At 39.9% G+C, this 23921-nt stretch overlaps 1 protein-coding gene across 1 annotated transcript in view; it reads right to left on the bottom strand.

Annotated features, from left to right (window-relative positions):
• Window positions 1-23921, bottom strand: part of SLC15A2 (solute carrier family 15 member 2) — a 49561-nt gene that overhangs the window by 23573 nt on the left and 2067 nt on the right. The window contains exons 2-7 of the mRNA XM_003275512.3: window positions 23699-23786; window positions 22674-22815; window positions 7104-7196; window positions 5655-5754; window positions 3443-3533; window positions 3066-3143 (exon numbers count right to left, since the gene is read on the bottom strand). Coding sequence (XP_003275560.1) covers window positions 3066-3143; window positions 3443-3533; window positions 5655-5754; window positions 7104-7196; window positions 22674-22815; window positions 23699-23786 — 592 coding nt within the window. The remainder of the gene's footprint in view (window positions 1-3065; window positions 3144-3442; window positions 3534-5654; window positions 5755-7103; window positions 7197-22673; window positions 22816-23698; window positions 23787-23921) is intronic.

Below are 23921 nucleotides of genomic sequence, written 5' to 3'. Positions count from 1 at the left end.
ACCCTTATCTTAATCTCCCACTCAGGAACATTTATCACTCTGAATGAATCCTTTCTTGAAATTCTCTTGGTATCCAAGATAACACTATTACCACTTTGGCCATTCCTTCTTAGTTAATTTGTGGGCTTTTCCTCTTTGCGTGTCTTTTAAATCCTAGCATTCCTTGAAGTTTGAACCTATCCCCTCACCTCACTTTTTTTTTAAACTTACTCTTATTAGCTTTTAGTTATCTATCTTCATTTCATGGTTTATTGCTACCCATATACTAATGACTCCAGATCTATATCTATAGTGCAAACATTTCTTCTAAGCTCTAGTCCTGTATTTCCAAATAATTGTTTGGTAACTCCAATTAAATATTCCAAGAACATATAAAATGCAACATGTTCAAAACTTAATTTATCAACATTGCCCCAAACTGGCTTTTCCTCACTATCTCAGTTAATGACCCCACTACCTATCCAGTTGCTCAAGGTTCAGAACACTACATTAAACCTTGACTTATCTTCTCCCTCACTTAACATATCTAACCATTGTAAGGTTTGTTAATTCAACCAGGGCCAGATTAGGGTAAACTGAGTGAAGCACTCATCTCAAGCACTAAATTTAAGCAAGTATCAAAAAAGTCGGTAATCAAAATAAATATTATCCTTGCCTCACCCCAACACAATCCTTTCTCTACATTATAGAAACATCATTGAAAAATTAAAATCTAGCAATTATTCCTCTGTTAAAATGTTTTTAGAGTTCCCCACTCTCCCTCACAATAAAGTTCAAATTTCTTATTGGTTTAAAAGGCCCTTCATTATCTGGTTTCTGGCAGTTTTTCCTCTTTATCACTCTTTTTTATGTTTTAGGTAATCTGAATGCCTTTAAAACTTTTAAATATGTCATGCTATTTCTCAGCCTCTTGTCTTGCAGCTACTGTGTCCTCTTTCTGCATCACTTATAATTTCTTTATTGATTAATTGCTGTTCGGCCCTTAGGTCTCACCTTAAATGTCATTTCTTTAGGCAAACTTTTTACAACCTCCAAAGTATTATTTATTTATTTATTATTTTATTCATTTATTTATTTTTGAGACAGGGGCTTGCTCTGTTGCCCAGGCTGAAGTGCAGTGGTGCAATCACGGCTCATCACAGCCTTGACCTTCTGGGCTCAAGCGATCCGCCCATCTCAGCCTCCCAAATAGTTGGGATCATAGGTGTGCGCCATCATACTCGGCTAATTTTTAAATGTTTGTATAGATGGAGTCATGCTATGTTGTCCAGGATGGTCTCAAACTCCTGAGCTCACGCAATCCTCCTGCCTCGGCCTCCCAAAGTGCTGGGATTACAGGTGTGAGCCACTGTGCCCGGTCCCTCAAGGTCTTAATTAAACATTCCTTCTCTGCATTCCCATAGCTCTCTCTGTACTTTCCTAGATCATACTATATTGATCTGGGAAATACTGATCATACCATATCGTAAATTCCTTTTATTTGTTTGTCTTTCTTTCCCTACTGAACTATATAAGTTCTTTGGGAACATGAATGCTCTAGGTATCTAATTCACCAATGTGATCCCAATACCTAGCACATAATATGGCACACAATAGGCTCATTAAATGTTGGTTAAATAAATGAGTGAATGAAAAAATAAATTAATTGGCTGGGCGCGGTGGCTCACGCCTGTAATCCTAGCACTTTGGGAGGCTGAGGCAGGCGGATCATGAAGTCAGGAGATCGAGACCATCCTGGCTAACACGGTGAAACCCCGTCTCTACTAAAAATACAAAAAATTAGCCAGGCATGGTGGTGGGCACCTGTAGTCCCAGCTACTTGGGAGGCTGAGGCAGGAGAATGGCGTGAACCCAGGACATGGAGCTTGCAGTGAGCCGAGATCATACCACTGCACTCCAGCCTGGGCGACAGAGCCAGACTCTGTCTCAAAAAAGAAAAAAGAAATTAATTACAGTAAAAGATCAGAGAATTGAGTTATTGATTAGCACCTGGAAAACTGAAGCTGCTGACTAATAATGACAGCTAGCACTTGCTTAACATTTCATAATTTATGAAACGTTTCATTTATAGCATCTCTGTTTTATCTTCATAATTACTCTGTTATGTAAATATTATTATCATGAAAATATTCGGGAAAATATTTGGCTTTGAATGCAGAAGGAAGTAAAGAACGTATTATCACAGCTCACCTATAATAAATTTCCTTGGCATTGGGAATTCTGAGTACTACTATCAGCGCCCTCCCATCAACTCCCAGGTAGAAAATACACTGAACATTGAGTCTCTAGGCTGTTTTTCCTCTGTTGAGCTCTTTATGGGTTTGCACTGGATATCTTCCAGGGGGGTGTCACCCTGAGGCTCAGAGTGGAGAATAGGTTTCCAGGTCAATGATTAGAAATAATCATGCCCAAGTTTTCCCCTAGGCTGTGTAAAATAAGGAACACCACATTCCTCTTCTCTTCCAGGACTGGGTTCTCAGGGATAAAGAGAATGCCACTTGATTTAAGTTGCATTAATTTTCACCTAGTTATCCAACTCCTCTTATTCTCTTTGCTCAAGGGCAGACTCTTTGGGGGCACTACACAGCAGGGCAGAAATAGCTAAATCTAGAAGCTGTTTTAAAAGGCTTGGAGAATTTAAAATCTTTTGCAATTACCAGGTAAATAAGTATCATATGAAGTAAACTAGTTTGAAAGAGGATTATCTTCCTTGCTTCCCTATATATTGTAGTGTGGAGCAGTGGATCTCCACCTTGACTATACATTAGAATGATCCAAGATACTAAAAAAAATGCCCAAGTCCCTGACTGGCCTAGAGTTTGGTCTTTTTTAAAGCTCCTCAGAAAGCATCTTATTGGTTATGCAACCTTAGGCACTTTTTTCTTAAAGTTTCTGACTTCATTCAGAATCTACCTCCAAAGTTGAGGGGAAACCCTTACAATAACAGTTACCCAATAGGCCTGGTGTGAAGATTGAATGAAACAGCTTGTGTAAAGTGCCTACATGATGTTTTACATGTGTCAGCTATCAATGATTATTAGTTTCCTTTGCTTCACTGCACTTACCAAGTGCAATTACCATGAGCAGTCCTGGAACTCCAAAAGCCAATGCATAGCAGTCTTCTCCAAAACACTGCACATCTCCTAAAGAAAATGGGATGAGAGGAGGAAAGTAACTCAGAGTCTTGAATATTTGATGTTTTATTCTACAAGCTCAGGTTGTCGAATAAACCTGAGCTTGTAGAATAGACATAACCACCCTCTTTCCTCCCATCACCTAATCCATAGTTCTTCTTTTGGGCCAGACAAATCAAGACTAAAATAAATTTTCAAAGATTATCCAGCTCTTATAAAAGGAGACAATGGACAGGAGAAAGCCTTGAACAGCTTTTTGGCTGACCAGAGCAAAGCCTTATACAGGGCCCCTCAAAAAAAATCCTAACCTCTCAGCATGGGTGTGATAAATGTAGAAATCAAGCTCCCTGCATTGATGGACAGGTAGAAGACTGAGAAGTATCTAGTCCGTTCCTCTGCCTGAAACAAACAGGATAAATCATCAGTGCAATGTATCCCCTAGCTCGAGCCCCACTCCATGTTCAGATTCAGAGCTGAAGGTACATACAAAGAGAAAGATTCAGATATTGCCTCCACAATACCTGAATTTCATATTATTAATAGATATTTAAAAACGTTGCTGGCTGACCCCAATCATTTACTCACCTTTCAAACTCCAGAGAAGCTTTAGCATTCTTTTCCTCCCTTTGCATGGGTTAAAAATAATCTTCCTGTCTTCAGTGCCACTACTGTGTCCTGTATATAGCTATTCTAATATTAATGTCTTTGCATTAAATGTCTGAGTTTTTTATTTCGTGTGTGTGTTTGTGTTTTGTTTTTGTTTTTTTTTTTTTTTTGAGATGGAGTCTCACTCTATCGCCCAGGCTGGAGTGCAGTGGCGCAATCTCAGCTCACTGCAAACTCCGCCTCCTGGGCTCAAGCCATTCTCCTGCCTCTGCCTCCCGTAAATGTCTGTTTTTTCAGTATGTTTTGAGTTTCTTTAGAGCAGAAATTTTATCTTACTCATTTCTGTAATCCCCAGTACCTAGCACAGCATCTGACATATATTAGGGACTCGGTAAGTGTTTATTGACTGTATTAACTAAGTGAATGCCTGATTTAGTTAAATAATAGATTTTGCGGTAGGAGTGTGTGGTAAGAATAGTACCAGAACATAGGACAGTGGAGTCAACTGTTAATGAAGGAGGATAGTTCACCTAGTGCTTAACGGAGATTTGCCAGAGAGTCTAAAAAGAAATCATCTGGCTTAGAAGTGGCTAGTGGAAACCTGGAGGTGGATTTGTCTTACTAATCGAAATATTTTTGTGGAGCAGTTACCAAATGAAACAACTTTCAAATAAAGTTGCTGATGTTTCATTCATTATACACCGACATGCTTCATTCTGACACCCCAGATCTCTCCCTGCCATATTAGAACAACAAGTCCTTCCCCATTTTCTATTTACAGTGTTTTGTTTCCTCTCCTGGTTTAAATTTAAACCTTATTCCACTCATCTAGTTTGTATAGTTCATCATACACAGGATCCCACTTGCCAAAAGTTGGTTCTTTCTCCAAAGTCAGCAAGCAATTATGATCTATGGACCCTTGGACAGATAAAGAGTATAAAATAACCGAAATGGTCTGAAAGGTAAGAAAAACACTGGAAGGCAGGACAGGATAGCAGGGGCAGAAAGAGATAATAGGCATTATGTCAGGGTGAAAGAGGGAAGAGGAAAGAGAGAGAGAGAGATAGAGATAGTGGTGGGGGGTGGGGGCGGAGAGAGAGAAAGAGAGAAGGGGTGGGGGAGAAAACAAGAAACTGGAAAAAAGATAAACAGTTATAGAAGAGGGAATGGATAGATGAAGACAGACAAAACTGAAAACTGGAAGCAAAAGTGAGGAAGCCAGAAATGTTGACAGATATAGAAATAGACTATTTTTTTGCCTATTTATCACTGCTTTCTCATAGAGGCTCATTTATTTTTCACCACTGGTAATGGAAAGTATTTAGGAAGAGAGGGAATGATCAGTCAGGGAAATTCATCTATAGACATTCATTATGTTTCCTTGCAATTGGTCATTTTCCCCTTTCATGGAATCTCAAAACGAGATGCTTAAATCATCTCTATACTACTCATCACCTCCCATTCCCAAAGTGCTTACCACATTTCTTCCTAAATACCTCAAGTTAGAGTAAACTTACTACTTCCAGTTGTTTGAAGTTTTTCCACTCATCAAACCAAACGCTGGCTTCTTGGAGGCTTTCACTCATTGGTCTCAGGTTTAATCACTGACATCCTTCCAGCATCTATAAGCTGCTATAGTATTCTCCTCAATTCTTGTCCAGGCTAACTATCCCTATTTCCTTCAACCTTTCCTCATAAGACATGCCTTTTTAGTTCATCTACCACCCTGGTCTCTTTCCTTTGAGACTGTTTCAGTTTTCCTCACTATTAACGGCCAGTATCCAGCATTGAATACAACTGCTCAGATAAGATCTGACCAGTAGATTACTTCAATCTTGGCAAACGGCTACCTGCCAGATACCCCATTAATGCCGGCTCTATATTCTTGAAAATACAAAATAACAGGATTCTTACATGTTTTTCTTCAAACTGGTCTCCACCAAAAGCTGCCACACAGGGTTTGATGCCTCCTGTCCCCAAAGCTATTAGACTCAGGCCGATCAATGATAGGACTCTGAAATGGAGAGGTGAGAATGCCAGCCATGTTGATAATAAATGCACCTGTAGAGATGGACTACAGAGCTGCAGAGGGGAAAAAATGTGTACAAGGGCAAAGATCCCCTTCACATTTCTACCCCATGGGTACTTTCCACTTGCCTTTATTCCTAGGAGGTATTCATGGGCACTTACCATGTTTATGATCCTTCGGCCTCTGCAAGAAAGTATGCATTATGTGGGAAGATTTCATCCCTGGTAGTTCCATTTACCCCTTATGAGTATCCGATAGAAACAGATACTGAAGGAACTCCAAAGCTAACACACTGGTTCCCAATCTTGTTTTAGTCAAGGGAGTACTTCAATAGAAAGACCTTTTAAGGACCCTGATCTCACATATCCTTACCAAAATTATTTTTTAAATGTTCAAATTCATCATAATTAATAACAACAGTGTCAAAGATTTTTGACGGGACACCAATAAGAAAGTAATATTTATTAAATATCAAGGCCAGGTGCAGAGGCTACGTCTGTAATCCCAGCACTTTGAGAAGCCGAGGCAGGTGGATCACCTGAGGTTAGGAGTTCAAGACCAGCCTGGCCAACATGGTAAAACTCCGTTCCTACTAAAAATACAAAAATTAGCCGGGCGTGGTGGCAGGCACCTGCAATCCCAGCGACTCAGGAGGCTGAGGTGGGAGAATCACTTGAACCCAGGAGGCAGAGGTTTCAGTGAGCCAAAATCACGCCACTGCACTCCAGCCTGGGCAACAGAGCAAGACTCTGTCTAAAAACAAACAAACAAAATTTCTAACTCACAGGATAAATACATGTACACAGGCACACAGGCATATTATAACATGAATACATATAAACTGCTTTGTGAACAGCTGTAATCCTCTCTTCTGACTGAATAGACAGACATCAGAGTTTATCAAATGCGTCTGATCCCATAAACATCAATAGCAACTGAAATATATGGAACTACACATAAATGTAAATATTCGAAGCTTTGAGTGTGACTTCTACAATTAATTATAAGGAAACATTATAGAGTTGTTTTTAACCCTGGTAAAGTATAGATGTATGGATGAATAAAAAGGTGAGGGAATATGTAGGGTATGAATGTTTTGATTATTTTCAAGCATATGAAGAGGATACTAACTAGGCATTCTACAAGTCCCGAAAACAGATGAGCTCAGATAAAGTAGGAAAGAGCTCAACTGGTCATAGGACTGTTTTTCTTAACCAGTTTTGTAGTAAAACTGTAGATTGAAAATAAAGGGACATCTCTGGTAAGAAAATAGAAAATCATTTGTAACGAATGTCTGAGAAAAGTAGTTTAGTTGATTCCATGATTTTACTCACGTGTGTACCACTTGTCCTCCCAGTATAGGTAAGGCACCCAGGGACTTGATCACATGGCCAAGCACATACACCAAGGAGAGATAGATGATTGTCCTGTTGAGAGAGCTAAATCAGTCAGTCTAAAACCAGAATTGAGAGACTTGAATAATACAGACTTAGGGTTCATACTGTTCTCAGTGTGGGGATAAATGGAGGACGAGGAGGAGGAAAGAATTATCTGAGAAATCCAAATAGAGACAATAATGGTGAATGAAGTGAACAGACTAGGAAAAAGGAGTGGAATTCTTCACTCTTTAGTGTTGGAGGTAATAGACATTCCCTTCAAGTCCCATTCCTATACCCACCTTCCCTTTTGCCTCTACCTGCTCACTCCACACATACACAGAGAAACCCTACTTTGTACAGACATGACAAGAACAAGGTGGATTTGTAGCAAAAGTGACAATGCTTTAAATTGGGAGAACCAGTAGAAGAGGATATTTGGACCTTAGGTGTTTTTCTCAAGGAATATCTTTTGCTGTAGAGAGCAAGAAGGGTCAAGGAAGAACTCCAAGTAAACAGGAATGGCTAACCCAAATGACTTCCTCAAAACTCAAGAAGCACTGGGAGGTAAAAAGCTCTCAGGTTCGGCCGGGCGCGGTGGCTCACGCCTGTAATCCCAGCCCTTTGGGAGGCCGAGGCGGGTGGATCACGAGGTCAGGAGATCAAGACCATCCTGGCTAACACGGTGAACCCCGTCTCTACTACAAAAATACAAAGAAAAAATTAGCCTGGCGTGGTGGCGGGCGCCTGTAGTCCCAGCTACTCAGGAGGCTGAGGCAGGAGAATGGCGTGAACCTGGGAGACGGAGCCTGCAGTAAGCCAAGATCACGCCACTGCACTCCAGCCTGGGCAACTACAGCTAGACTCCGTCTCAAAAAAAAAAGCTCTCAGGTTCAGCCTGGGTAACTTGGACTCTTGGATTAATTGTAATCCTCACCACAGTTTCCTCAGGGACAAGTTAACAAGGGTAAGAAAGGAGCCAGGGACTTAGAATAGACTGTCCAGTGACAAAAATCATGCAGTTGGAAGGAACATCCTGTTGTATTGTTTTCTCAAAGAACTTGAACAGCAAATAGAAAGTAGAAGAATAAGGAACTCCAGTAAGAGCATATAGAGAGATTCACACATTGAAATATGGCACACTACAACATATATTCCTTATGTGTAATACCACACCAGCATTCCCACATATAAGTAGAATGTTAGCATTATAATGAACCTTGGAAATTATACAGTTTACACCTGCAATTTTTAAGGTGTTATATGCTAATGTGGAATACAGAGAATAGAAAGGAATAAAGATAGCAAAGAGAGGCCGGAGATGTCAGAACTCTCAGGATGTGGATTTCTCATTCTAAGTGCCTAATCCTTGGGTCAGCTTTCTAGGGAAGGGAACTTAAAGCGTATGGCAGGTAGGGGACAAGAAGGTGACTAGGCCGGGCACGGTGGCTCACGCTTGTAATCCCAGGACTTTGGGGGGCCAAGGCGGGTGGATCACGAAGTCAGGAGATCAAGACCATCCTGACCAACATGGTGAAACACTGTGTCTACCAAAAATACAAAAATTAGCTGGGCATGGTAACATGCGCCTATAATCCCAGCTAGGCAGGAGGCTGAGGCAGGAGAATCGCTTGAACCAGGGAGTCAGAGGTTGCAGTGAGCCGAGAGATGGTGCCACTGCACTCCAGACTGGCGACAGAGCAAGACTCCATCTCAAAAAAAAAAAAAAAGAAGAAGAAGAAGAAGAAGTTAGGTGACTAATCTAGGACTAATTAACATCAGGGAAGGGGACGAGCCTTCCCAAAAGATCTTGCAACATCTTCTAGAGAAAGGTTCTCTTTGTTGTAATAAAAAGAATAAATAGAAAGGGAATAAAAAGGAACAGAAAAAAAAAATGCTAGCTATCATGAACCCCAAACAGATGATCTATGTTAGATCATCATAGAGGGAAAAAAAAGGAGTTTGAGCTGGAGTGATATAGTCTGGGTAGTAAGATCAGTATCCAATTGGTGGACTAAATCAGGGGTGTCCAATCTTTTGGCTTCCCTGGGCCACATTGGAAGATATATTGTCTTGGGCCACACATAAAATACACCAATACTAACAATAATTGGTGAGCTAAAATAAAAAATCTAATAATGTTTTAAGAAAGTTTATAAATTTGTATTGGGCAACATTCAAAGCTGTCCTGGGCTGCATGTGGCCTGCAGGCTGCAGGTTGGACAAGCTTGGACTAAATGAATGAGAGAAGTGTAAGTGGTTTAGGAGGAAAATAGGCAACTTATAGATTTTAAAAAAACAAAAAAAAAACAACAAACAAACAAAAACCTCATAGGAAATAGTTTAGATATGAAGGATATAAGAGAGGAAACTAATGGCAGGAAACTAACACGAGGAGCAAGAAGTCAAGAGACCTGAAAATTCCACATTTGAAACGAGATATTAGGGTCATTGTAATCCCAACCATAGGACAGAGAAATGCTTTAGGTTGACTTCACTAATCCTTCAGTTTTACAAATCAAGAAACTGAAATCCAGACGGGTCAAATGACATTTCTAAACAGTGACTTCTGGGCCAGTTGCAGTGGTTCACCCCTGTAATCCCAGCACTTTAGGAGGCTGAGGTGGACGGATCACTTGAGGTCAGGAGTTCAAGATCAGCCTGGCCAACACGGTGAAACCCCACCTCCACGAAAAATACAAAAATTTGACAGGCATGGTGGTGCGTGCCTGTAATCACAGCTACTTGGGAGGCTGAGATGGGAGGATCACTTTAATCCAGGAGGTGGAGGTTGCAGTGAGCCGAGATCTCACACCACTGCACTCCAGCCTGGGAGACAGAGTGAGACTCCATCTCAAAGAAATAAAAAATAAATAAATAAATAAAAATAAAAATAAATAAATGAACAGTGACTATTTTTTTAAATTGTAGAGATAGGGTCTTTCTATGTTGACCAGGCTGGTCTCAAACTCCCTGCCTCAAGCAATCCTCCTGCCTCAGCCTCCCAAAGTGCTGGGATTATAGGCATGAGCCACTACACCTGGCCCCAAAGTGACATTTTAATTAGTATTAAGGTTAGGTGTAGAGCTTCTATATTTAACTCATAACCCAGCATTCCTTTGGTTTTATCATGAACAAGTTAATGTGGAAAAAGGAAATGGAAGAGAAAGAAGTAATACATTTTATTTCACCATAAGAGTATAAAAAGCCAGAGCCATTTTTAATAGGCGCTTAGGAACTAAGAAGAGGTATATACAGAGGCTGAGAGTGTGTAGTGATGGCAGGGGAAGAGACCTTGCATGAAGAAAAGAAGGTCAGTTCTGATCAGACAAAAAAGAGGAGAGAGAAAGGACATACTATACAGACCCACTCAGAGAAAGAGAAAAGAGAAGTGTGGAGAGGACATTCAAAAGCATAATAACTCCAAGATGGCTGAATAGGAACAGCTCCAGTCTGTAGCTCCCAGCATGGTTGACCCAGAAGATGGTGATTTCTGCATTTCCAACTGAGGTACCTGGCTCATTTCATTGGGACTGGTTGGACAGTGGGTGCAGCCCACGGAGGGTGAGCTGAAGCAGGGTAGAGCATTGCCTCACCCAGGAAGCACAAGCAGTCGGGGGATTTCCCTTTCCTAGCCAAGGGAAGCCGTGATAGACTGTACCTGGAAAATCGCGACACTCCCACCCAAATACTGTGCTTTTCCAAAGGTCTTAGCAAATGGAACACCAGGAGATTATATCCTGCACCTGGCTTGGTGGGTCCCATGCCCATGAAGCTTTGCTCACTGTTAGCACAGCAGTCTGAGATCGACCCACGAGGCAGCAGCCTAGCAGGGGGAGGGGCCTCTGCCATTGCTGAGGCTTGAGTAGGTAAACAAAGCAGCTGGGGAAGCATGAACTGGGCAGAGCCCACTGCAGCTCTGCAAGGCCTGCTGCCTCCACAGACCCCACCTCTGGGGTCAGGGCATAGCGGAACAAAAGGCAGCAGAAACTTCTGCAGACTTAAAAGTCCCTGTCTGACAGCTCTGAAGAGAGCACTGGTTCTCCCAGCATGGTTTTTGAGCTCTGAGAACGGACAGATGGCCTCCTCAAGTGGGTCCCTGAAGCCTGTGTAGCCTAACCCTGTGAGCCTGTGAAGCCTCAGTAGGGACCGACTAACACTTCATACAGGCGGGTGCCCCTCTGGGACGAAGTTTCCAGAGGAAGGCTCAGGCAGCAATATTTGCTGTTCTGCAATATTTGCTGTTCTGCAGCCTCCGCTGGTGATACCCAGGCAAACAGGGTCTGGAGTGGACCTCTAGCAAACTCCAACAGACCTGCAGCTGAGGGACCTGACTGTTAGAAGGAAAACTAACAAATAGGAAGAAATAGCATCAACATCAACAGAAAGGACATCCACACCAAAACCCCATCTGCAGGTCACCAGCATCAAAGACCAAAGGTAGATAAAACCACAAACATGGGGAGAAACCAGAGCAGAAAAGCTGAAAATTCTAAAAACCAGAGTGCCTCTTCTCCTCCAAAGGATCGCAGCTCCTTGCCAGGAACAGAACAAAGATGGACGGAGAATGACTTTGACGAGCTGACAGAAGTAGGCTTCAGAAGGTCGGTAATAACAAACTTCTTCAAGCTAAAGGAGAATGTTCAAACCCATTACAAGGAAGCTAAAAATCTTGAAAAAAGATTAGACGAATGGCTAACTAGAATAAACACTGTAGAGAAGACCTTAAATGACCTGATGGAGCTGAAAACCATGGCATGAGAACTATGTGATGCATGCACAAGCTTCAATAGCCGATTTGATCAAGTGGAAGAAAGGGTATCAGTGATGGAAGATCAAATTAATGAAATAAAGCAAGAAGAGAAGTTTAGAGAAAAAATGAGTAAAAAGAAATGAACAAAGCCTCCAAGAAATATAGAACTATGTAAAAAGACCAAATGTACATTTGATTGGTGTACCTGAAAGTGACAGGGAGAGTGGAACCAAGTTGGAAAACAATCTTCAAGATATTATCCAGGAGAACTTCCCCAACCTAGCAAGGCAGGCCAACATTCAAATTCAGAGAACACTACAAAGATACTCCTCGAGAAGGGCAACCCCGAGACACATAATTGTCAGATTCACCAAAGTTGAAATGAAGGAAAAAATGTTAAGGGCAGCCAGAGAGAAAGGTCAGGTTACCCACAAAGGGAAGCCCATCAGACTAACAGCGGATCTCTTGGCAGAAACTCTACAAGCCAGAAGAGAGTGGGGGCCAATATTCAACATTCTTAAAAAAAAGAATTTTCAACACAGAGTTTCATATCCAGCCAAACTAAGCTTCATAAGTGAAGGAGAAATAAAATTCTTTACAGACAAGTAAATGCTGAGAGATTTTGTCACCACCAGGCCTGCCTTATAAGAGCTCCTGAAGGGACATAGGCGTGGGCAAGGACTTCATGTCTAAAACACCATAAGCAATGGCAACAAAAGCCAAAATTGACAAATGGGATCTAATTAAACTAAAGAGCTTCTGCACAGCAAAAGAAACTACCATCAGATTGAACAGGCAACCTACAGAATGGGAGAAAATTTTTGCAACCTACTCATCTGACAAAGGGTTAATATCCAGAATCTACAATGAACTCAAACAAATTTACAAGAAAAAAACAAACAACCCCATCAAAAAGTGGGCAAAGGACATGAACAGACACTTCTCAAAAGAAGACATTCATGCAGCCAAAAAACACATGAAGAAATGCTCATCATCACTGGCCATCAGAGAAATGCAAATCAAAACCACAGTGAGATACCATCTCACACCAGTTAGAATGGCCATCATTAAAAAATCAGGAAACAACAGGTGCTGGAGAGGATGTGGAGAAATAGGAACACTTTTACACTGTTGGTGGGACTGTAAACTAGTTCAACCATTGTGGAAGTCAGTGTGGCGATTCCTCAGGGATCTAGAACTAGAAATACCATTTGACCCAGCCATCCCATTGCTGGGTATATACCCAAAGGACTATAAATCATGCTGCTATAAAGACACATGCACACGTATGTTTATTGCAGCACTATTCACAATAGCAAAGAGTTGGAACCAACCCAAATGTCCAACAACAATAGACTGGATTAAGAAAATGTGGCACATATACACCATGGAATACTATGCAGCCATAAAAAATGATGAGTTCATGTCCTTTGTAGGGACATGGATGAAACTGGAAAACATCATTCTCAGTAAACTATTGCAAGGACAAAAAACCAAACACCGCATGTTCTCACTCATAGGTGGGAATTGAACAATGAGAACTCATGGACACATCACACTCCGGGGACTGTTGTGGGGTTGGGGGAGGGGGGAAGGACAGCATTAGGAGATATACCTAATGCTAAATGACGAGTTAATGGGTGCAGGAAATCAACATGGCACATGGATACATATGTAACAAACCTGCACATTGTGCACATGTACCCTAAAACCTAAAGTATAATAATAAAAAAAATAAAATAAAATAAAATCATAAAAAAAAAAAGAGCTCCTGAAGGAAGCACTAAACATGAAAAGGAACAACCGGTACCAGCCACTGCAAAAACATGCCAAATTGTAAAGACCATCGATGCTAGAAAGAAACTGCATCAACTAACGAGCAAAATAACCAGCTAACATCATAATGACAGGATCAAATTCACACATAACAATATTAACCTTAAGTGTAAATGGGCTGAATGCCCCAATTAAAAGACACAGAGTGGCAAATTGGATAGAGTCAAGACCCATCAGTGTGCTGTATTCAGGAGACCCATCTCACGTGCAGAGACACACATAGGCTCAAAATAAAGGGATAGAGGAAGATCTGCCAAATCTACCAAGTAAATGGAAAGCAAAAAAAAAGCAGGGGTTGCAATCCTAGTCTCTGATAAAACAGACTTTAAACCAACAAAGATCAAAAGAGACAAGGAAGGCCATCACATAATGGTAAAGGGATCAATTCAACAAGAAGACTTAGCTATCCTAAATACACATGCACCCAGTACAGGAGCACCCAGATTCATAAAGCAAGTCCTTAGAGACCTACAAAGAGACTTAGACTCCCACACAATAATAATGGAAGACTTTAACACCACACTGTCAGTATTAGACAGAACAACGAGACAGAAGGTTAACAAGGATATCCAGGACACGAACTCAGCTCTGCACAAAGTGGACCTAATAAACATCTACAGAACTCAATACCCCAAATCAACAGAATATATATTCTTCTCAGCACCACATCACATTTATTCCAAAATTGACCACATAGTTGGAAGTAAAGCACTCCTCAGCAAATATAAAAGAATACAAATCACAACAAACTGTCTCTCAGGACACAGTGCAATCGAATTAGAACTCAGGATTAAGAAACTCGCTCAAAACGCACAACTACATGGAAACTGAACAAACTGCTCCTGAATGACTACTGGGTAAATAACAAAATGAAGGCAGAAATAAAGATGTCCCTTGAAAACAACGAGAACAAAGACACAACATACCAGAATCTCTGAGACACATTTAAAGCAGTGTGTAGAGGGAAATTTATAGCACTAAATTCCCACAAGAGAAAGCAGAAAAGATCTAAAATTGACACCCTAACATCACCATTAAAAGAACTAGAGAAGCAAGAGCAAACAAATTCAAAAGCTAGCAGAAGGCAAGAAATAACTAAGATCAAAGCAGAACTGAAGGAGATAGAGACACAAAAAACCCTTCAAAAAATCAATGAATCCAGGAGCTGGTTTTTTGAAAAGATCAACAAAATTGATAGACCACTAGCAAGACTAATAAAGAAGAAAAGAGAGAAAAATCAAACAGATACAATAAACAATGATAAAGGGGATATCACCACCGATCCCACAGTAATACAAACTACCATCAGAGAATACTGTAAACACCTCTACACAAATAAACTAGAAAATCTAGAAGAAATGGATAAATTCCTGGACACATACACCCTCCCAAGGCTAAACCAGAAAGAAGTTGAATCTCTGAATAGATCAATAACAGGTTCTGAAATTGAGGCAATAATTAATAGCCTACCAACCAAAAAAAAAAGGCCAGGATCAGACGGATTCACAGCTGAATTCTACCAGAGGTAGAAAGACGAGCTGGTACCATTCCTTCTGAAACTATTCCAATCAATAGAAAAAGAGGGAATCCTCCCTAACTCATTTTATGAGGCCAGCATCATCCTGATACCAAAGCCTGGCAGAGACAACAAAGAAAGAGAATTTTAGACCACTATCCCTGGTGAACACCGATGCGAAAATCCTCAATAAAATACTGGCAAACTGAATCCAGCAGCATATCAAAAAGCTTATCCACCATGATCAAGTCGGCTTCATCCCTGGGATGCAAGGCTGGTTCAACACGCACCAATCAATAAACGTAATCCAGCATATAAATACAATCAATGACAAAAACCACATGATTATCTCAATAGATGCAGAAAAGGCCTTTGACAAAATTCAACAGCGCTTCATGCTAAAAACTCTCAATAAAGTAGGTATTGATGGAATGTATCTCAAAATAATAAGAGATATTTATGACAAACCCACAGCCAATATCATACTGAATGGGCAAAAACTGGAAGCATTCCCTTTGAAAACTGGCACAGGACAGGGATGCCCTCTTTCACCACTCCTATTCAACATACTGTTGGAAGTTCTGGCCAGGGCAATCAAGCAGGAGAAAGAAATAAAGGGTATTCAATTAGGAAAAGAGGAAGTCAAATTGTCCCTGTTTGCAGATGACATGATTGTATATTTAGAAAACCCCATCATCTCAGCCCCAAATCTCCTTAAGCTGATAAGCAACTTCAGCAGTCTCAGGATACAAAATCAACGTGAAAAAAACCACAAGCATTCCTATACACCAATAACAGAAAAACAGAGAGCCAAATCATGAGTGAACTCCCATTCACAATTGCTACAAAGAGAATAAAATACCTAGGAATCCAACTTACAAGGGATGTGAAGGACCTCTTCAAGGAGAACTACAAACCATTGCTCAACGAAATAAAAGAGGACACAAACAAATGGAAGAACATTTCATGCTCATGGATAGGAAGAGTCAATATTGTGAAAATGGCCATACTCCCCAAGGTAATTTATAGATTCAATGCCATCCCCATCAAGCTACCAATGACTTTCTTCAGAGAACTGGAAAAAACTACTTTAAAGTTCATATGGACACAAAAATAGCCCACATTGCCAAGACAACCCTAAGCAAAAAGAACAAAGCTGGAGGCATCACGCTACCCGACTTCAAACTATACTACAAGGCTACAGTAACCAAAACAGCATGGTACTGGTACCAAAATACATGTATAGACCAATGGAACAGAACAGAGGCCTCAGAAATAACACCATACATCTACAACCATCTGATCTTTGACAAACCTGACAAAAACAAGAAATGGGGAAAGATTCCCTATTTAATACATGGTGCTGGGAAAACTGGCTAGCCATATGTAGAAAGCTGAAACTGGATCCCTTCCTTACACCTTATATGAAAATTAATTCAAGATGGATTAAAGACTTACATGTTAGACCTAAAACCATAAAAATCCTAGAAGAAAACCTAGGCAATACCATTCAGGACATAGGCATGGGCAAGGACTTCATGACTAAAACACCAAAAGCAATGGCAACAAAAGCCAAAATAGACAAATGGGATCTAATTAAACTAAAGAGCTTCTGTGCAGCAAAAGAAACTACCATCAGAGTGAACAGGCAACCTACAGAATGGGAGGAAATTTTTGCAATCTACCCATCTGACAAAGGGCTAATATCTAGCATCTACAAAGAACTTAAACAAATTTACAAGAAAAAAACAAACAACACCATCAAAAAGTGGGCAAAGGATATGAACAGACACTTCTCAAAAGAAGACATTTCTGCAGCCAACAGACACACGAAAAAATGCTTATAATCACTGGCCATCAAAGAAATGCAAATCAAAACCACAATGAGATACCATCTCACACCAGTTAGAATGGCAATCATTAAAAAGGCAGGAGACAGCAGATGCTGGAGAGGATGTGGACAAATAGGAACACTTTTACACTGTTGATGGGACTGTAAACTAGTTCAACCATTGTGGAAGACAGGGATCTAGAACTAGAAATACCATTTGACCCAGTCATCCCATTACTGGGTATATACCCAAAGGATTATAAATCATGCTACTATAAAGACACATGCATACATATGTTTATTGCAGCACTATTCACAATAGCAAAAACTTGCAACCAAGCCAAATGTCCATCAATGATAGACTGGATTAAGAAAATGTGGCACATATACACCATGGAATACTATGCAACCATAAAAAAGGATGAGTTCATGTCCTTTGCAGGGACATGGATGAAGCTGGAAACCATCATTCTGAGCAAACTATCACAAGGACAGAAAACCAAACACCGCATGTTCTCACTCATAGGTGGGAACTGAACAATGAGAACACTTGGACACAGGGCGGGCAACATCACACACTGGGGCCTGTCATGGGGTGAGGGGCTGGTAGAGGGATAGCATTAGGAGAAATACCTAATGTAAATGGCGAGTTCATGGTTGTAACAAACCAACATGGCACATGTATACCTATGTAACAAACTTGCACGTTGTGCACGTGTACCCTAGAACTTAAAGTATAATAAAAAATAAAAATTAAAATTAAATTAAAATAAAAAAACATAATAAACACGTTTAAGAGAGTGGTTCCAAGTGATTGCCTAGGTCAAAAATCAAAACTGATGAGCCTGGGTAATAGGATATAAAATCTAGGAACTATGATTAAAAATGTTTTCCTTTCTTAAAACCAACTTGACACTACAAATAGCATCCTTGAGAAACCAATATGCATGTTTAATAATTTTTGTTTTCCCACTGCGTACCTATTGATTAGTCTTTCCTGTATGTAGCTCTGAAGGAAGCCTCACTTCTTTCCTGGCATAGGGAGTTCCTTAAACAAGAGTCAGGGACTCTGGATGCCCATTTCCTCTTAACATATCTATTATTCTGGGATAGCAAACAGAGGAAAGATTTTTAATAGAAGTTGTTTACTAAATTCAGGAAATTGCCCCTTCAGGGTTTGAACAATCTTTCTAATGTTATAGAAGGCTTTTCACCCTCAAGGTAACACCTGAATAAAAGTAAACACACCACACACACACACACACACACACAAACACATACTCAGGCAGAGAAACATATGAGAGGTGGGGAAGAACTTAACGGTTTGAAACAAAAATCTATCCATTTTCCTCTAGCAAATGAAGAAAATAGGCTATAGGTTCAAATTAGAAAAGATAGTAAAGAAAGAGTCTTGTCTTTTTTCTGATTTTCCAACTTAAGGAAGGGTAGTTTTAAGTACTTATTCCCTTTTGTTGCTGTTATCATGTTTGTATATGTTACACACACAAGCACATGCACACACACACAAACATGACTACAGGTGAACAAGTTATCCATGTTTTCTCAAACTACTCCCTTTGTGAAAGAGATACCAATCACCCCCAAGTTTTATTATTTAAAAAGCAACCAAAATACCCACAATAAAATAAAAGTAACCTTCATGCCTGTCTACATCTATCTGTAGTCATGTGGCTACATTTGAGGATCTGAGGGTGAATAAATTTATGAATTCGAAGATGTACTGTGGTCCTGCTATGTGCTAGCCACCATTATACGTGCTCCTGGATAAAAATATAAATCACAGCCGGGCACAGTGGCTCACACTTGTAATCCCAGCAATTTGGGAGACAGAGGTGGGTGGACCACTTGAGGTCAAGAGTTCGAGACCAGCCTGGCCAACATGGTGAAATCTCATCTCTACTAAAAATACAAAAATTAGCCGGGCATGGTGGCACATGCGTATAATCCCAGCTACTCAGGAGGCTGCGGCAGGAGAATCGCTTGGACCTGGGAGGCAGAGGTTGCAGAGAGCCGAGATTGCATCACTGCACTCCAGCCTAGGCGACAGAGCGAGACTTTGTCTCAATGACAAAAAATATGTATATTATATAATATACTTATATATTATACATATTATATACATTCATATAATATATAAATGACTGGGGTGGGTGGGGAAAAATATATATAAATGATTTTGTCCTCTAAGTGTTTGAAAGAAGATATCAGATTCATATATAAATAATTAAATAACTATAGTAAGATAGAGTTTAGTAAATGTCATATAAGGGTGAGAGAACAAAGAACTCAGAAAACACTAGATTACTTCCAGCTATAGTAAAAGGTGAGGGGGCAGAGAATACTCCATAGCATAGGTGGTATTTGAGTGAGCCTTACGGGGTTTGGACATGAAAGGGTGGGGAAGAAGGGGTTTCCATGAAGCAGAAACAATGCAAACAGACATGAAAAAAAGATGTCACTGGATATGATTACAGAAATATTAGTATTACATTTTCCTCTAGTGGCCATTCTTGAAAGGAGATAAGTATGACAATAAGCACAGAAAAGTCAGTTGGAGTGAGATTAGTAGACAGTGATTTAATAGTCACCAGAAATTGCTGAGCAGAGTAGTAATGTGATCAGGATTTCTTTTAGGAAAATTAATTTGGCAGTAGCGTATATGCTCAATTGTAGGAAAATGAGATGGGAAGCAGTAAAAACATTTTAGATGTCCATTTTAATATCTCAATTTAAAGACATTGAGACAATGAAGACCAAAACTGGGTGATGGCAACTAATGCAGTGGATGTTGTGCTGAAAAGGGATAAATGTGAGAGAGATTGTGGCAAACAGAATTGGTAGAATTTGGTAACTGATTGAATGTGGGAATGTAGAGAAGCCAGAAGAAAGAACAGATTTGAGGAGGTGAATGCCAATATGTAATTCACTGGAATTTGAGGAGCCATCTGCATATAGCTAATATCAACACCACAGAATTTGCTAAGGAAGAATCTAGAGAAAGAGAAGAGGGTAAAAGTTATAACCTGGGAAATGCTTACACTCAGGAAAGAGTGAAGTAAACAAGAGGCAAAAGAGAAGCCAGATAAATAAGAAAAGATATAAGAGGACGAGAGTGAGAAAAATATACTGTAGAGAAGGCCAGGGAGTTTCACAGAAATGATAAACAGACTGAAATGTTAATAACAAATTCAAAATGAGTAAGAATTTAGAAAAGACCACTGGAATTTGTTAATGAAGAAATCCTTACCAGTGATCTTAGGGAGTAATTTCAGAAGGAAAAAAGATGATTTATAGTGTATCTTATTGTACTACAATATGATCTGTATTAAAGCTATTTGAATATGAACAATATGAATTAGGTAGTACGTGTAATTCACCTCTTCATCCTCCATGGTTCCTTGGACAAACAGAAGGTGCTCAATAAACATTTATTGAATTAAATTGGGTCAAATCAAATTAAATTGAATTGGATTATATTGCATTACATTATATTACTCTACCATAAGAACTGATCATGAAGAGTGAGAAAGAAAGGCAACACATACAGAGGATTATTTTTATAATATGGGGTTAATGGTAATAAGAGAAAAATGATAGGAAAAGACAGTCAAGATGAGTTTTGTTCATTTAAAGCTATTAAAGATTTGCACCTGCTTCTAGTTGAAGGCAAAGACTCTAGTTCTCTGGGAGAATTTGAAGGCAAGAGAGGGGAATAGTGAGGGTACAGAGACCCTAGGGAGAGTGATCTAGGTGATGGTGATACATACATAAAAACTGATCAAGGTGTACAGTTAAGGCTTTTGAATTTGTGTACTTTATGTAAGTTATATCCCAATAAAAATAAATTAAAAACAATAATAAATACATCAAGAAGGATTGATTTGAGGGCACAAGTGGAGGTTGTTAAATTTTCTCTGAATTAACCAGGAAACAATTGCTCACCAAATCCTGTAACTGTACTTCTTCAATCTTAAAGGAAGTTATTTTTAAAATAAATAAAAGTGGTATGTCATGTATATGAATCTTTATTCTACAACTGAATAAATAGATTACGGCTTGCACTTTTTATTCTGCAAGTAGTGCCAATCTCTGATCTAGATAAACTTGGTGACTACTACTACATATGTAGCAAACGTAGATCTCAGCTACTCACCCACCATTCCTCTCCCAAGTCAAGAAACTGTTCAGTACTGTGTTATGTCTATAGATATGTATTAGGTGCTGATTAAACACTTTTAGAATAATGAACATATATCAGCCAAAGTAAGCTATAAACCACTGTTTACTAAAGAGAATTCCTTGGAACACTAGGTCCACAAAATATCCAGAAAAAATATTCCATAGTCAAACTAGTTTGGTAAACATTACATACTACAACCTTCTGTGGAGATTTTATAGTTCATATTGGCGTATTTAAGGCTATAAGAAGTCATGCAGTAAGGGAACATTTTTAGCTTTGCTCAGCCTAACAGTTTCCAAACTTGTTCGACCACAAGAGCTTTATTTTCCCACATAACTCATTATATTTTATAGTTTTGAACAGAATGCCCTTTGAGAAATGCTCATTTAGACAAATCCATGGATAACAGGTCCATAGAAAATAATTTGGCAGTGGATATCCACCATCCGTTTCTAAGCTTATCAGTTTAATGTTACAGGGGACAATTATAACATTATACCATGTTATATCTCTTGGTGCTATGTTCAGGGACTTAAAAGATACTGAACTGAATGAACCAATAGTCTAACTCATGAAAATATTAGATTCATAAGAAGGAAACTACAAAAGACGTTAGAGAAGAGAAATAGATGGTAAAAGAGCTGAAAAGAGACACTCATAAGAAGATCCTAAAGGAGGTGGGATAACTCAATCTGGAGAAGAGATGGAGAAAGTATCAAATAACTACATAAAAGCATCTAAAATACGATTTTTTTTTTTTTTTGAGACAGAGTCTTCTTCTGTTGCCCAGGCTGGAGTGCAGTGGCATGATCTTGGCTCACTGCAACCTCTGCCTCCCAGATTCAAGCAATTCTCCTGCCTCAGTCTCCCAAGTAGCTGGGATTACAGGCGCCTGCCACCATGCCTGGCTAATTTTTGTATTTTTAGTAGAGATGGGGTTTCACCATGTTAGCCAGCCTAGTCTCAAACTCCTGACCTCAGGCAATCTGCCCGCCTCGGCCTCCCAAAGTGCTGGGATTACAGGCGTGAGCCACCGCACCCGGCTAAAATTAGAAATTTGCTGGTGGATAGTGCTCTCTATCTCCGACAAGATCAGAACAAGATTTAATATTAAACTACAGAACGGAAGGTTAAAATTAGTTTTAAGGAACAAAAGATACTGCAACTGAAGAGGATGTAAACACATTGGAAAAACTGATAATGAAAAGAATAGCCTTTCCTTGTTGCCACAGAGATTTTTTTTAAATTTCCCACACTACACAGATGTACAGAGATTCTTATTTTTCACGCATGACATAGGTATGTTCTTGCTCAGAAGCAAGAGGCTAGAAGTGATAGCCTTCTGCACAACCTGTGAAACTTGTAGGAATGTGACCTCCCATCTTCCTTACTTGAATTTTCCCAACCATGAGTCAGCAATGGCTGCTCCCAGGATGGGAGTAAAATAACAGAGGCTGCTGAAGGCATGGTATATAGATGTGGAGGTATCTTCATTCCAGTGCAGGAAATACAGGAAATACAGGATCAGCACAGCTGTAGTGGGAAAAAAAAGGAGGCATGAGGAGACAAAACAAGATAGATGCATTAAAGTGACTTATGGAAAAAAATATTTAATCTCTGGTCTTTATAATGTGATTTTGGCCTTCAGCACTTCCATCAGTGACATGATTGAGAAGTGACTGCCAGGCAGTAGATACAGGGCCCCATGGGAGTTGTGGGAGTAAATGGGACTATGTTGAATGTACGAATATAATACTCCTCCCTTCAGTCTCTGTGCACCCCTAGCATCATTTAGGCCAACCATGAACATAACATGGTGCTTCCAATATCCCTTCCCTCTCCTCTCCTTCCCAGCAACAAGATGATAAGAGCTCTTATCTGAATTCCATTCTTCATACCTGTTCCTCAGGTATGAGCTCTTAGCCAAGAGCTGTTAGCCCATACCTAAGGAACAGGTATGAAAAATGTAACTCAGATAATGAGAGCTTTCCCACTTTTTTTTTTTTTTAGAGATGAGTTCTTGCTATGTTGCCCAGGCTGGAGTGCAGTGGCCATTCACTGGCACAATTACAGGTGCCCGATAACCTTGAACTCCTGGGCCCAAGCAATGCTCCTGCTTCAGCCTCCCAAGTAGTTGGGGCTACAGGCACATGCCATCATGTCCAGCTCCACCCACTTACCCATTCTAAAAGTCTGTGTTCTGGTTTCTCTCAGGCCTTTCTGATCTTGGCCTATATATTAGGTGAAATCCTATGAGAGATTTATTAGAAGTCTTGGCCAAAGTAAAGGACCAATTTGGACCAAGGCAGAAAGAGTGGACTCGGGAAATAAGTGCATATAAAGAGCCCAGGCTGTCACAAACATGGGGTGATGGTGGGTGGAGGAGAGTAGGTAGGACTCTTGGACACAAAATTACCTTTCATTCCATAATAGGAAAAGCGCTCGCAGAATTCATTCACCACAATGAAGGCGATGCTCAGTGGATAGTTGGAGCCACAGATTGTCTATTCAATAAGAAGGCAATGATTCAAGCATGAGCTGTTTTTCCCTGTTTCAACAATTAGATTTCTTCAAAACTGAAAAATTCATTTATTTCAAATCGTCATGGTAGGTAATGGAACAATGGTCTCTACTCTTCA

The sequence above is a fragment of the Nomascus leucogenys genome, chromosome 21, assembly GCF_006542625.1.
Source record: "Nomascus leucogenys isolate Asia chromosome 21, Asia_NLE_v1, whole genome shotgun sequence".
NCBI classification, from domain to species: Eukaryota; Metazoa; Chordata; class Mammalia; order Primates; family Hylobatidae; genus Nomascus; species Nomascus leucogenys.
This window is presented reverse-complemented; position numbering and strand designations above follow the sequence as displayed.